General features: G+C 39.9%; 1 protein-coding gene across 1 annotated transcript in view; it reads right to left on the bottom strand.

The window, feature by feature from the left end:
• Positions 1 to 2,876: 2,876 nt before the first annotated feature.
• LOC130072607 (major histocompatibility complex class I-related gene protein-like) overlaps positions 2,877 to 15,222 on the bottom strand; it is an 85,646-nt gene continuing 73,300 nt past the window's right edge. Inside the window, exons 3-4 of the mRNA XM_056237787.1 lie at positions 3,420 to 3,698; positions 2,877 to 3,229 (exon numbers count right to left, since the gene is read on the bottom strand). Coding sequence (XP_056093762.1) covers positions 2,910 to 3,229; positions 3,420 to 3,698 — 599 coding nt within the window. The 3' untranslated portion in view covers positions 2,877 to 2,909. The remainder of the gene's footprint in view (positions 3,230 to 3,419; positions 3,699 to 15,222) is intronic.

Here is a 15,222-nt window from a genome sequence, read left to right as displayed (position 1 = left end):
TTAAATCATTTGAGTTTGTACTTTTAAATGATCCGATTCAAAACTAAAATTAATATTCTCCGTTTATGTCATCTATATAAAAGGAGAGACGTGTCAGCCCGTCTCATTATCGTTCTCTCAGCTGATTATCTCTGGTAATGTGACACGCCCACGGAGAGCACGCGCTATTCAAACGCAAATATGTGAAGCAACACATTGAGATGCGTTAACGCCCATAAACTCTGAAAACACACATTATTTTTTAGTCAGATTAATCTACTGTCGTCTTGCGCGGCTATATGAGGAACAATCCTGGGACATTTACCACTGGGTTTATTTTCACTGCGAGGATGAACAGATTCAGCTGAGAAGTAAGTGTTTTTTGCAAGTGCTTTGTTCTAATCGCGATATAGAATAACGTTAGTGTCTGTAAACGGAAAAATATCATACTGTTTAAAATGTGAATCATGTTTGTGTGTGTGTGTGTGTGTGTGTGTGTGTGTGTGTGTGAATGAATGAATGAATGAATGAATGAACGCACAGATACGCACTGTTACAGACTAAATAACAGACAACATTTCGTTGACTCGTTTTGGATAAAGTTTTTACTCTAAAATAGACATCAAATAAGCTTTTTTTTACGAGTTTCTGCTCATATGTTAAATATATAGTATGTTTTGTCAATAAACCAATCAACTAAGATGTTATAGTGTTTGTTCAAGCTATATCAAAATAATGAATCCTCAACTTTGAAATATGTATGATCAAACTAAGACATTTATGGAGAAAGACAATTTTATTTTCAAGATGTTTCCAACTCTAACTTTGAACTTTGAACTGAAATAAAACCATGTCTATATGGTGAAGGGTGTGTGATAGAAGTGTCCAGACGTATGCACCCTGTATTTTCCTTATATAAATCCAAACAATCTAAAAGCCATTCTTTTTTAAATCTCCTCATTCTTTGTGCAAGGCTCCTGTAATGATAGGGCCTGATAGCACCTAATAGGGCCATTATGGGGAGGGTCTTTGTCTTTCTCAGGTGTGGAATGCCACACATATTAATGAGAGATCAAGCCTCCTGCATAAAGCTTTCTCAAACAAAACACGTCATTAAAAATGTAAAAGACTTTATTGACTTATCTGAATGAGTAGTCAGGATGATTCTCACATAGTTTTGGAGCAAATATTCTAGGCTATGTGATACAATTTTCAAAAGTCTTGTGAAGAAATAATCAATATGTGTTTTGTGGTCTTATTTCAGCAACTTTCATTTTTATTTTTTTCAATAACCACGCATAAACATTATTCTATTAAAAATACAAACATGTACATACATGTTGCACAGATATCATGGTAGCCAAGTTTGTGCTATAGAGTGAGTGAATTTACACCTTTGCCATTAACATGTTTATAAATAACTGAAAAAAGCACAAATGTCAGTGCATGTCAAAACATCCCAAGGGCCCCAAAAACACTCTGGTCCCCAGAGGGTTAAATCAAGATCAACAAGTACTTTTCAATAAGAAATCCTCAGACTGAGGAAATTTAAACTGATCATTGACTCCAGAACACAGAAAGAAATATATACATATATTTCCACAGGAAACAAGGCACATATATAGTACTTACAAATAATTACATATATTCAATATGTGCATAAACGTCTGATTGAGAAAATGTACTCTGATAAAAATGGTATTGGCTCATATCTTAACTTATTGTTATTTAGTGGCAAATCTCAGCTAATTCAATTTTTTAATAATTGTTTTGTAGTTAATCAATATTAATTATTTTAATCTATTGACAGTCCTAAAAAAAGGCATACGTTTGGCAAAATTCAAAGCAACAAATGAGGAAAACAAAATAAGAAGCTTTTCCATCGTCGGGCTGAACGGTTATAAGAACGGAAAGAAATGCTTACGTTGTATTTCCACTTGAGATGGCACGATTTCAAACCGTTCTCAGGCCAAACTGCGTTAACGACTGACGCATTGTTTATTTGTAAAGAGCTCTGTTATCATCACCAGTGGAAAATGAAATCATATCCGTACTGGCTGGAACGGTCAAGCAAAGAGAACGGTTTGGCCCAATGGTGGAAAATCAGCTAGAGTGATTTATTCTAAAAGAAAAGCTAATATTTCAAGATTAGAGATGGAAGAAAACGTAAAAGTATAAAGACGATTAGTTGAATGCTCGTGGAGAAGAGTCTTTAAAGGTCTTTAGCTGTTTCTTGGTCTTCATAAAAGGTCCCGGTTGTCGTTGGTGAAGGTTCTGGAGAGTGATTTTATTCATCTCTGTGAAGGGACCGTGAGGAGCCGCTCACTAACAGATCACTGACTTCTGAAGGGGACGAACTTTCATTAGAGGGAGTGGAGAGAGGAGAGTCCTGATCCGGTGCATGTTCTTGCGAGGGTTTAGTTTTGCCATTGTTGGTCTTCTTGTAGCCTGTGAAGAGAGATAAATGGAGGTGTAATATGCTTCAATGAAGTTTAAAGAACACTATCAAGGGATTCACATTTGATTCCTCACACACACACACACACACACACACACACTAAACAGCAACAGGTTCACATTCACTGCACTCTTCTTCATTGTATCGCCACACACAGAAACACATGTAAAACATTTGCACTTATGATGGGAATTATATCTCACAACAGGTCATTACTACTTACAAGCTTTCAGTTTCTTCCAGAGTTTCAAATGTACACACAGCACAATCAGTCCAACACTAACTGGGATAATGACTAGAGCCGGATACTTGATATATGATGCAGGTTCTAGAACACACAGAGAAACATAATGAATAATATGTCAGAAAACCCCAAACAACAACAAAACAAACCTAAAAACAGAAAAAAGTGACGCTGTTCTCATTGTCAGTGTTTTGCCGCTAAAATAAGTAAAATGTACAGGTAGAAAAATTAACCATGTTTAAACTCACTGTTCCTCTTGATCTGATCCTCAGTCAGAATCTTCTGGATTGTCTCAGTCAAACTCTTGTGCTCGACCACACAGGTGTACCGGTCCTTCTTCCATTTGTTAGGAAGGACATACAGGGCAACAGTCCTCTGGAAGGTCCCGTCCTCATTTGGAAGTGTGTCTCTAGACTCCAGTTTACTGGAATCGCTCATAGCTTGTCCATTTTTTCTCCACAAGATGCTTGCGTTTTTGAAGAGAAAGCCTGTGACGTGACACTCCACATCTTCTGCAAGGTTCTTCTGCAGCAGAGACACTTTAGGCTCTAGAAGTAAACACAGAACAGGGAACAAAACTGAGAACAGAGAAAGAAACACATGCACTTTATACTTGTCACAGTTTAACAATCTCTAAAGTTGACCTGCATAGATTTATCAAGCTGTCTGATAAAACATGGTTTATCTGGATCTGCTCATGCAAGAAAGAAATGATCGGTCTGTCCTCTGATACTGTACCTGTTTTCTTAAAAGTAGCTTTAGACAAATGTAAGAGCTCCTTCAGCCAGTAAACACACTCATGTCCAAAGTATTGTTGTAAGGTTTCAAGCTGTTCTCTGTCATTATTCCACTTCATCACTGTGGGTATTCCCTGTGGTACAGGTGAGATGTATCTGTTCTCCTTCAGGTCCAGTGAGATGAAATCTTCTCCATCATAACCGTACTGATCAAACCCATGTGAGTCTCCAGTCTCATCATCCCAATCACAGCCATACATCCTCTGATACGCATGAACTCCTGAAAGAGAGAGAGTGGGATATTATGTCCACGCCGAAACGAACACGCCGACATTTAACGGCGTGTATGTCTACGCCGTTAAATGTCCGAGTGATTCCGCATGTATGTCTACGCCGTTAAATGTCCGAGTGATTCCGCATGTATGTGTACGCCGTTAAATGTCCGAGTGATTCCGCGTGTATGTCTACGCCGTTAAATGTCCGAGTGATTCCGCGTGTATGTGTACGCCGTTAAATGTCCGAGTGATTCCGCGTGTATGTCTACGCCGTTAAATGTCCGAGTGATTCCGCGTGTATGTGTACGCCGTTAAATGTCCGAGTGATTCCGCGTGTATGTGTACGCCGTTAAATGTCCGAGTGATTCCGCGTGTATGTCTACGCCGTTAAATGTCCGAGTGATTCCGCGTGTATGTCTACGCCGTTAAATGTCCGAGTGATTCCGCGTGTATGTGTACGCCGTTAAATGTCCGAGTGATTCCGCGTGTATGTGTACGCCGTTAAATGTCCGAGTGATTCCGCGTGTATGTGTACGCCGTTAAATGTCCGAGTGATTCCGCGTGTATGTGTACGCCGTTAAATGTCCGAGTGATTCCGCGTGTATGTGTACGCCGTTAAATGTCCGAGTGATTCCGCGTGTATGTGTACGCCGTTAAATGTCCGAGTGATTCCGCGTGTATGTGTACGCCGTTAAATGTCCGAGTGATTCCGCGTGTATGTCTACGCCGTTAAATGTCCGAGTGATTCCGCGTGTATGTGTACGCCGTTAAATGTCCGAGTGATTCCGCGTGTATGTGTACGCCGTTAAATGTCCGAGTGATTCCGCGTGTATGTCTACGCCGTTAAATGTCCGAGTGATTCCGCGTGTATGTACACGACGTTAAATGTCCGAGCGAAACAAAGCAAAATGTAGATCTACATCTGTGGAGCGATATTTCTTTTCCTAGGATGGTAGGGGAAGACTCATAAATGGTATTAACCCCAGTGACGGGTAGGTTTAGGGACGGGGTTGGGTTAGGTCATATATTTATATATACAGTATTAATGTAACGTTAAGTCAACGGCGTTGATAAACACGCTGAAAAGCGATTATTCGTGTTGATAGCACGCCAAAAATGCAAATACGAATTGGCGTCTCATACATACGCCATTTCATGAGATCAGTCTGGTTGGACCACTGTGTTTTCTGAGGTCCAAGGTTAACGCAGCCGTCTACCAGGAAGCTTTAGAGCACTTCATGCTTCTGCTGCGGACCAACTTTATGAAGATGCAGATTTAATTTTCCAACAGAACTTGGCACCTGCACACAGTGCCAGCGCTACCAGTACCCGGTTTAAGGACCATGGTATCCCTGTTCTTAATTGACCAGCAAACTCGCCTGACCTAAACCCTATATTTTCATAAGTTGTCAGTTTTAATCAGTGCTTAATTTGTAAAGTGGGAGGTCCCGGAGCGCAGAGGGGGGGTGGATCCGGCGACTCAAAATGGGGGTTGGAGGTAACAAAAAAAAAAAAAAAAAAAGCTATGTAGCTTTTGACAAAAAAAAAAACCTTAACAACACTGTGTGTGTATCAGGGCAATGTTTATTTTAATTTCAGAACATGCACTACATGGGTGCAAAATGTAAAAAAAAAAAAACTTTTCACAAGCAGCAAGGGGGTCGCACACCGGACGAGAAGCGCCGCGTTGCGTCTAGAACAACTCAAGGTATCGCACATCAGACGCGCACTTTCTCAGTTTATGGCCAGCAATATTGTTATGTTTAAGGACATTATGGAATTAAGATAATGTCTGTATTATGTTATGATTGTACTGTACAATCGTTGCTAGTCTGCAGACTCTGAACACTTCACCTCAGAGTGTCCGTTAACTGAATGAATTGAGAATCTCACCTGAAAATCCGATAACATCAGCAATTTTCATTCAAGCAACTGATTTCTGTAAATGAATGTAAAACTAAATGTATATTGCATGCAGCACAGGGTGAAGTCAGACAGTTTTTACATTAACAACGCCGAATGGCGCTGCCGGTGTGTGTACATAGAGAATAATGTGTTCGAATTTTAAAGACCCACTTTACCCTGAAAATTCACCTCAAAAACGCATCGAAACTGCAAACACAAGATTTTTGTGGAACTTCAATGGGGAATAAAGACTAACAAGACAGATAACAACATTGAACCTTACACAAACAGTAATTATTAATTTGCCATAGTGACACAGGAGGTGCCGGTAATTAATATAATTTATATGAATGTAATATCCAAGTTTCATTTTTTGAATGGAATTACTGAAATAAATCAACTTCCACTCCAAAATATTCCCTCAACTGTTGTCAAGGCAACACTCCACGTGTTGTGCAAAACGCCCCACAGAAAAGAGGGCCGGAGTGAGCAAAGCTCATTATCATTTAAAGGCATATGCACTGAAACGGCGTGCTGAAAACAGAGCTGTTTTTGACCAGACCAAATTGTTTTTTTTCTTACAATACTAAGGAGAATTTTTAAAGGGACACTTCACCCATTTGCATTAAGCTTTGTATTGTTAGAAACCCAGTCATATATTATAATGATCGTGGATTTTTCCTTTATTTTTCCCTGAGATGGGAGAAATAAGGATTTAAGTGTTTTACTTCCTGCTTTTTATGACGTAAAAATCGTCATTTTGCGTCATAAAAAGCAGGAAGTCCCATTTCATTGAAAAGTGTAGAGACTACAAAAGCAAGCACATCATTTATTCAGGGTGTGGGACCCACTCACGCGACAGACCTATTACAGATCAGTGGGTGGGAATCACTTACAGATACAGAAAGCAATATCCGCCATCTTGTTTGGAAGCTGAGCTAACAAGCGCTGTGGATATAGGAAGCTACGACAATGACGGAAGAAACTAAACATGATATGGAAGAAGAGGATTTTGAAATTCTGCTGCTCGAATCCGGTGTTCGTGGCTATTTTTACGAGCCGCAATATAGTGAAGAGCAGCTGAGGCTGATGGAGGAACAGGAGGCGGACGAGGAGCCCGGACTGGCTCGAGCTGGGCGGACTGCTGGTGCCTGTGCTCTCGCTGTGCGCTACGGACACAGATAGAGTCCGTCTGCTGCAGAGAATTTCAACGATCGCAATTTCTCCTGGACGAAATCTCTGAATCAGACGAGCACACGGACGTTTGTGTTGTGATCCATCCAAGTTTCGCACCGCATATGTTCTGACTGAACATCCAGGTATCATCATCATGCAATAATTCACCATATAGAAAGAAATACAAACGAGGAGTAATTCACTAATGAGTTTGCCAATGTAACGGGGTTCGTTGTTGTGGGAAGAATGAGGCGGGAACCGGCAAACATTTAAACATTTTAATAGTAAAATAAACAAATACAAAACAAAAATATAAGCGAGCAGCCCCTCACTGTTGGCCACACACAACAGAAACAAAACACAACATAAAATCAGGCCTGTTCCTCTCTCGATCTGCCCTGTCGTCGCTCCTCGTTTTATGCGTCCGCTCCTCGGTGAGAGACCGGTGCGTCTCACAGCTGTCGTTCATTATCACTCGCGCCACCGGCCTCGCGCTGTCCTATCACATCCCTCGCCCTCGTCCTGCTCGCCACAGCCAACTAACTAGACATGTTGTGTGAAATGAATTTCTAACTCATTTGGCAGCTAACGTTAGCCTTGTAGACAGAAAAGTGATTTCTCTGATGTTTGCGCTGTTCTGGATTAGTGGGAGTGGCTTGCGGACTTGTGCAATGTGGTGCATTGTGGGAGTTGTTGTCTTACATACAAATGCGCCCTAAAGTTATTTTCTGTCTTTTCTCGGTCAAGAGGGCATCAAATTCAAAATTTCTTTTACATTTCGACTACATATATGACCCACTTTCAATAAAGATTAATGTTGAAATGGGTGAAGTGCTCCTTTAAAGCTGCAGTCCGTAGCTTTTTCCCTTTTTGTCGCCATCTCTGTTCGAAATCTGTAGCTGCAGTGATTCGCGGAATTATTATCTTTACGTGGGTTGTAAATCGGCATGAAACAGCGTGGATGAACACAGTGCTTTGAGGCGAGTGCTGCTGTCAGTCACCGCGCTGTGTGGACAGACTGATCTCATGAAATGGCGTATGTATGACACACCAATTCGTATTTCCATTTTTGGCGTGCTATCAACACGCATAATCGCTTTTCAGCGTGTTTATCAACGCCTTTGACTTAACGTTATATTACTGTATTATGTATATATAATATATGACCTACCCCAACCCCGTCCCTAAACCTACCCGTCACTGGGGTTAATACCATTTATGAGTCTTCTCCTACCATCCTAGGAAAAGAAATATCGCTCCACAGATGTAGATATAGATTTTGCTTCGTTTCGCTCTGACATTTAACGGCGTACACATACACGCGGAATCACTCGGACATTTAATGGCGTAGACATACACGCAAAAGATTTCGGCGTGGACATAAACGCGGATATCTCAAAATGCGTATAGATAACACGCCACTTGAATTGAAAGTGGCGTGTATGTTTACGCAAAGTCATGATGCCATGTTGGTGTGGATACTGTCATACAGAATCACAGATTCACTTTTTGAAAGCTTGACCAACATAAGAATTTTCACCTGAAAATGTCTTCTGAACAAGTAAATAACATCCATTTTTGTTCTGATAAGGGGGGAAAAGCATTCGACATGATAAGCGATCGTTAGATTTAATCAACGTGATTTACAGCAACCGTGCAAATTATAGCCTACTTTGTTCTCAAATTGTTCATGTTAACAACATCACATCAGCATTGCGTGACTAACGTTATTTAATGTGTTTTATGATTACCTGTGTAGTTCAGAATTCATATTCTCCATAATAGCAAAACGAGAAAGGCACAACAAAGGAAACTCCATAACTGTGTGAATTAAGAAAACGTACTGTTACACGATTGAACTATTGAAATGTCTTACTTGTTCAGCAGAAAAAAGCCGTCTCTTCTTCCGTTTCGAACCCCTTCGGGAGTTCACGCACTTTTCAAAAGCCCCGCCGATGTTTAAATCCTTGTGTTCGCATGAGACGGTTTCTTTCTCTTTCTCTAGCCACCTTAAATCCGAAGTACGAAGTCTTTTGGGTTTTATAACTGCTGAATCTCCAGTTGACACTGATGATTGTTGTTTGGATCTTTCTGGATGCCATAAGTTTAATCATGTAAAGTGCTGCGAGAAAAGCCTATACATCTAAACATCTGGTCACGCGCAGTATAGCCGGCTAGCCGAAACTCCTTCTTTATGTGTACGGGTGTGACGTCATGACGCAAAGACATGCTCGAATTTCCCGCGGAAACCCACCAGTACCACTGGAATTAAAATCATTATTACAAGCTAACCGTTTTGAATCTAGCTATGGCAAGCAGATAGTTTTGAACACTGGCTGAATATGTTTTTTTTTTTAATAATTAATTTGGATTATTTTTAACTTAAAAAAGTTACGGACAGCAGCTTTAATAATAGTATATTACAAAGGTTTCATTTAGACCCTAAATATTCATATTAACTTGTACAAAAATGGCATTATATGACCCCTTTAAGAAAGTATTGTTAGGATTATGTTTGTTCTTGCCTTTGTGTTCTAGTTTACTTCAGTTTGTTCATTGGTTCAGTCATCCTCGTTTCCTCCCTGTTTGTCTCTGCTTGGTTTCTAATTGATCAGGTTCCTTGTTTCATGTTTGTCTGGTTAATCATCTCATTAGTTCTCTTAGTTTGCCATGCCCATCTGCTTATATATCCTGTGTTCTCACCTATTCTCTGTTTATCCTCGTTTGTATTAGGTTTTGGATGTGTTTTTCATTGTTCTTCTCCAAGTTTATTATTAAATATTGTTCCAGGCTACTCTTCTTATTCTTCATCTTCATTTCATCACACCAAACCGTAACAAGTATATTTGAAATATTTGTTTAATGGCATATTTGTACTAAGCACTGAATGAGGGCCAGTATCACTGATGCCAGTACTGATGTCTCTATTACATGGATTTCTTTCTCAATTTTAGCCATAAAACCACCGGAGTCACATGCATTAGCTTAAAATTATGATGAACCTTTTTGGGGTTTGAAAGTGGTAGTTGCGCAGAAATATCTCAGATTTCATCAAAAACATCTTCATTTGTGTTCTGAAGATGAGCGAAAGTCTTACGGGTTTGAAACGACACGAGGTTGAGTAAATGTTGATCATTTTTATTTTTGGGCGGGTGAGCGAACCCTTTAAAACATTGTAAGCCATGAACCAAGCCAATCTGCAATGAGGTGAATTACAACACTGCAAGCCTTGATTTGAAGCAAAAAAATCTTTGAAAATCGGACAAAAAACGCACAGGCACAAGACTGTGAACTTAACGGCTTTAGTGTAATGGCAATACATGTATATAAACAATATATTTTAAGTTTGTTGCATATATCCATATTTAAATATTTCATGGGAGTGGGCAGAGGTAAAGAAATATTTTGAGACCGATTGAATTTAATGTACAGCATCATGAGTAATGTAGTTTTCACCACAAAATCTGCTGTTAAACATGATTATTTAAAAAAAACTAAGTTAAGGCGGTCTGGGCGCTTCAGCAGACGCAAATAAAAACAACCTCTTAGCTCACAGTAAGGTTGTCTTTAAAGGTAAAAGTTATCATTAATAAACTTCTGGAACCAGACTTTTGCGCTGTATAAACATTGTTAATGACGACGGTCATTATTGGGGAATAACTGACCTCGGAATGACTGACCAATCAGAATAAAGCATTTTTCGGAGAACTGTATAATAATGTATTTTCTCTCACCGTGTGACTGAGTGAATGTCTCCATTAGAACATGAATGTTGTTTTTGTAGATCTGCTGTAATTTTTCTCTGATCTCAAGGTATTCCTTCCACAGTTCTTTAGATGCAAACTCCTTCATCCAGTCCTGTCTGGGAATCAGCTTCTTTATGTTACTGTCATAATAATCGATCTGATGATCATCCAGTGTCGTTACAGCAGAAAACTCTGGAGCTCCTGCAGCCGTCTGTCCAGTGTAAGCGGCCATGAAGGTGTGTAACTCTGAAAAATATATAACACACATTCAAAAACACAACAACACAAATCTCTCAAACTGGTAAATACAAATACAGTGTCATGAATCAAATTACTATTTGATACCAAGACAAGTCATTCAGTTTTTTCTGTTTCTGTTTTAAAGCTAGGGGCAATTTTTTGGTTATACTGTTCTCTTCACATCCTGATAAGAATCAATAATTAGAACTAGTCTAAATATATATATTTTTTTTTTCACAAATATCTTATGTGGAAGTCTCAGGACCCAAACTTTTTTGTCTAATTGTCTATTCACCTGCCTGTCAACATGTATTTCCATACATCCGCGCACCGGCTTGCGGAGACATCACACGTACTTCGTTAGACAGACGTCAGTCACCGAGAGCCGCAAACGAACAGCAGATGCCTTTTACAGTTCCTCCTGAACCAAAACAAGCTGATGCTGCGTTTACACCATAACTACTGTCATTTGGAAGATATGGAAACCCGTGAGGTTCTACACGGAGCTGTTCATGTCCTCAGACTTTATTTAGGATATGTGCTTCAATGGCAACACTACAGCTCTGTAAGTTGTTAACGTTCATTATTGTAAAGTTATGTGCTTCTTTGGACATGAGGTAGTTTAACGCCATCTCTCATGACGGTTTCCAGACTCTGCTGTGTGTGTTTATGTGTTTTGAAGGATGTGTGGCTTTTGAGGCGTGCTGAAGGGAGGGTGAGATCTAATGCTTTCAAAGCTAGCTCGCTATTGCTAGCCTCTTCAAAATTGCCTACCCTACCTTTAAAGTCACCATGAAATCAAATTGGCCAATTCTTAATTTTTCCCCCCAACATTATTGTTGTTTAAAGTCATGCGGCTTGTCATCTCTAATTGTCCTACATTTGTTCTTGTTCCAAAAGCCGTTTTACTTGGATATACGACACAATAGGGAAGAAAAGACTAGCGAAACTTCAGTTTCATGCCAACTTTCATTTTAAATCAAAACTTTTACACAGATAACTATATATTTCACAGAACCATGGCACACAGACAGACACAACTGCACAGGAAGCATGTTCTTTCATTTACAATGTGCATAACTTTAGTCATTTTTAAGTTATAAGACTATTCTCAGTCTTGTTATAGTTTCGCCTTTAAAATTTACCTGCCTGCAGGAGACAAAATACACAACACATCATTGGAAAATACTGCACTTATTTCAGTGCAGCTTCAACCAAACAAATTCCTACTTATCAGTCCACGACGGAACGGCAAGCACTAAATCTGTTAACTAGTTCTAGCTATTATAAAAGATGTTTGAGAAAATATTGCATATCAGATTAAAAACATCTCATGATTTTCTGTCAGTTCAACACACGGAAGTAGCTGAAGGCCTTGTATGACAGAGAATTCATCGTTTAAACGACTTCACGAAATGAATCTCACCTGAGTAAACCAAAGGTGTAAAGATGAAGAAAATGATGAACCTCTTCATTATGTATGAAAATCAATGTATTTGACCCGCACTTCATTAAGTGTAGTCATCGAAGAGCGCTGTAACAACTCTTTAGCCTTCATTACATCTCTGAATCGAAAGGAAAAAACGGTTACTGACGTCACTGCAGCGGTAAACAGCTTCAATGCGGAAGTTTAGGGCGGAAACTTTTACTCACAGATTGTCGTCGCTTCGCTCAGTAACTTCCTTTCGTTTCAGATGTAGCAAAGGCTAACGAGTTTTTACAGCTACACTTAAAAGTGCGGGTCAGATACATTAATTTTCATCCATAATGAAGAAGTTCATCATTTTCGTCATCTTCATACCTTTGGTTTACTCAGGTGAGAATATCGTAAAGTCATTTAAATGAGTTCTGTCATGCAATGCCTTCAGCTGCTTCCGTGTGTTGAACTGCAAAACATACAATAATGAGTATTAAAAGTATTAATCATGAAAATTAAAACTAAGCCAAGAGTTTCAGTGGGATTATGGTGCGTTCAAGTCATCTCGTATAGATCGTATTTATGAGTTGAACACACATGAACGCCACCACAATGTCGTATACGAGTGGGGAGCTCGGGATTTTCATTAAGTCCCGATCTTTACGAGATGTGGGCTTGTCAGTGAGAAACATGGTGGAATATGACAATACTTAAATGTATTTAGCTGTGATATTGTCAGGCTTTTCTATTTACAGCTAATTGCCTGCTCAGAATATGATAGCATTATAAAATAACAATATAATACGAAAAAACGATAAAGTTTGCAGTGGCTCAATAAATAACTAAAAATATAAAAAAGCAAAGCACACCTTATGCAAATCTTTGTTTCTTCATTTTCTTGAACTAGAGTTTACGAACCTTGCTGTATTTTTGTGTAATTAATTAAAGGGTTAGTTCACCCAAAAATTAAAATGATGTCATTAATGACTCTCCCTCATGTCGCTCCAAACCCGTAAGACCTCCGTTCATCTTCGGGATATTTTAGATTTAGTCCGAGAGCTTTCTGTCCCTCCATTGAAAATGTATGTACGGTATACTGTCCTTGTCCAGAAAGGAGATAAAGACATCATCAAAGTAGTCCATGTGACATCAGTGGGTTAGTTAGAGTGTGTTGAAGCATCGAAAATACATTTTGGTCCAAAAATAACAAAAACTAGGACTTTATTCAGCATTGTATTGTCTTCCGGTTCTGTTGTGGATCCACGTTCAGTGCCGCCGCTGACGCAAGACACTGCTGACGTCACGTGTGTCTGGTGTGTGTGTGTGTGTATTCTGGTTCTGTTGTGGATCCGCGTTCAGTGGCGCTGCTGACGTAAGACGCTGCTGACGTGTGTCTGGTGTGTGTGTGTGTATTCTGGTTCTGTTGTGGATCCGCGTTCAGTGGCGCTGCTGACGTAAGACGCTGCTGACGTGTGTCTGGTGTGTGTGTGTGTGTGTGTGTGTATTCTGGTTCTGTTGTGGATCCGCGTTCAGTGGCGCTGCTGACGTAAGACGTTGCTGACGTGTGTCTGGTGTGTGTGTGTGTGTGTGTGTGTGTATTCTGGTTCTGTTGTGGATCCACGTTCAGTGGCGCTGCTGACGTAAGACGTTGCTGACGTGTGTCTGGTGCGCCCGAGCTTCGTTTACAGTCTGAGGGAGACGCACGCTGGAAACAAAAAAATCTTCGCAAACATGTCTAAGGATTTCCACACAGAGGAAGACTTGCATTTTTTTGCCCAGCCATATTTATTTGAACCCGAATACACGGACGCACCAGACACACGTCAGCAGTGTCTTACGTCAGCAGCGTCACTGAACGCGGATCCACAACAGAACCAGAATACACACACACACACACACACACACACACCAGACACACGTCAGCGGCAGCACTGAACGCGGATCCACAACAGAACCGGAACACAATACAATGCTGAATAAAGGCCTAGTTTTTGTTATTTTTGGACCAAAATGTATTTTCAATGCTTCAAAACATTCTAACTAACCCACTGATGTCACATGGACTACTTTGATGATGTCTTTATTTCCTTTCTGGACGAGGACAGTAAACCGTACATACATTTTCAATGGAGGGACAGAAAGCTCTCGGACTAAATATAAAATATCTTAAACTGTGTTCCAGGGATGGAAATTAACTTTTTTGTCCACCGGCCACTGTGGCTGGTGGATTTCAAAATCTACCAGCCACTCAATGTTTTTAACCGACAATGTGTAACTGCATGTGAAAATTAATACTACAAGAATACTTAAGCAGTTTATTTAATCTCAAGTCTCAATGAAATACTGACATTTTCTCTTTCTCTCACCCTCGGCCTCATCCACCTAATCTGTCATTTATTTTTGTTTTGATGATAATTTGAGCCAGCCTCCAAAAGTAATTAACCTGTCCTGTGATTTTTTTTTCTCTCACACAACACTCTCCAGACACGGATTTATGAGCTATAGTATATTGGTTGCCTTTACATTAGAATAATATTTAATATAATCTAGATATGAAATGGAATAAATAGCATTCAATACAAAATGAATATGTCTCATATATTGAAATCAAGTTTTATGTGATAAAATATTTGCTTTGTTGTGCATTAGAACCACATCAGGCATTTAGTACAAAATAATTTATTGAAGCATCCAGATACTTCACCACGTGACAGCAGCTAGGCTCCTGATTGGTTAACGCGGCGCGAATTGACCCCAAAGTTCAGATTTTTCAACTCGGGCTGCAGACGCGAATTCGCGTCAAAAGCGTGAATGCACAAAAGCACTCAATAAAATCATGCGCGCGGAACGCGTCAGACGCTCGAACTTGCCGCGCGAATGAGGCGTATTCGCATCTACCACGGCGCGCTCTACACCTCATTCGCGCCGTCTTTGCATTGACTTAACAATGAAATCACTCGCGCCAGACGCTCTATTCTCGTCTGGTGTGAACGCACCATGATGTTTTCTCTGCAGACCTCTACGCCTGCGATGTAACGCCACATT

Source organism: Rhinichthys klamathensis, unplaced genomic scaffold (genome assembly GCF_029890125.1).
Source record: "Rhinichthys klamathensis goyatoka isolate OS25496 unplaced genomic scaffold, OSU_Roscu_1.1 h1tg000498l_1, whole genome shotgun sequence".
NCBI classification, from domain to species: domain Eukaryota; kingdom Metazoa; phylum Chordata; class Actinopteri; order Cypriniformes; family Leuciscidae; genus Rhinichthys; species Rhinichthys klamathensis.
This window is presented reverse-complemented; position numbering and strand designations above follow the sequence as displayed.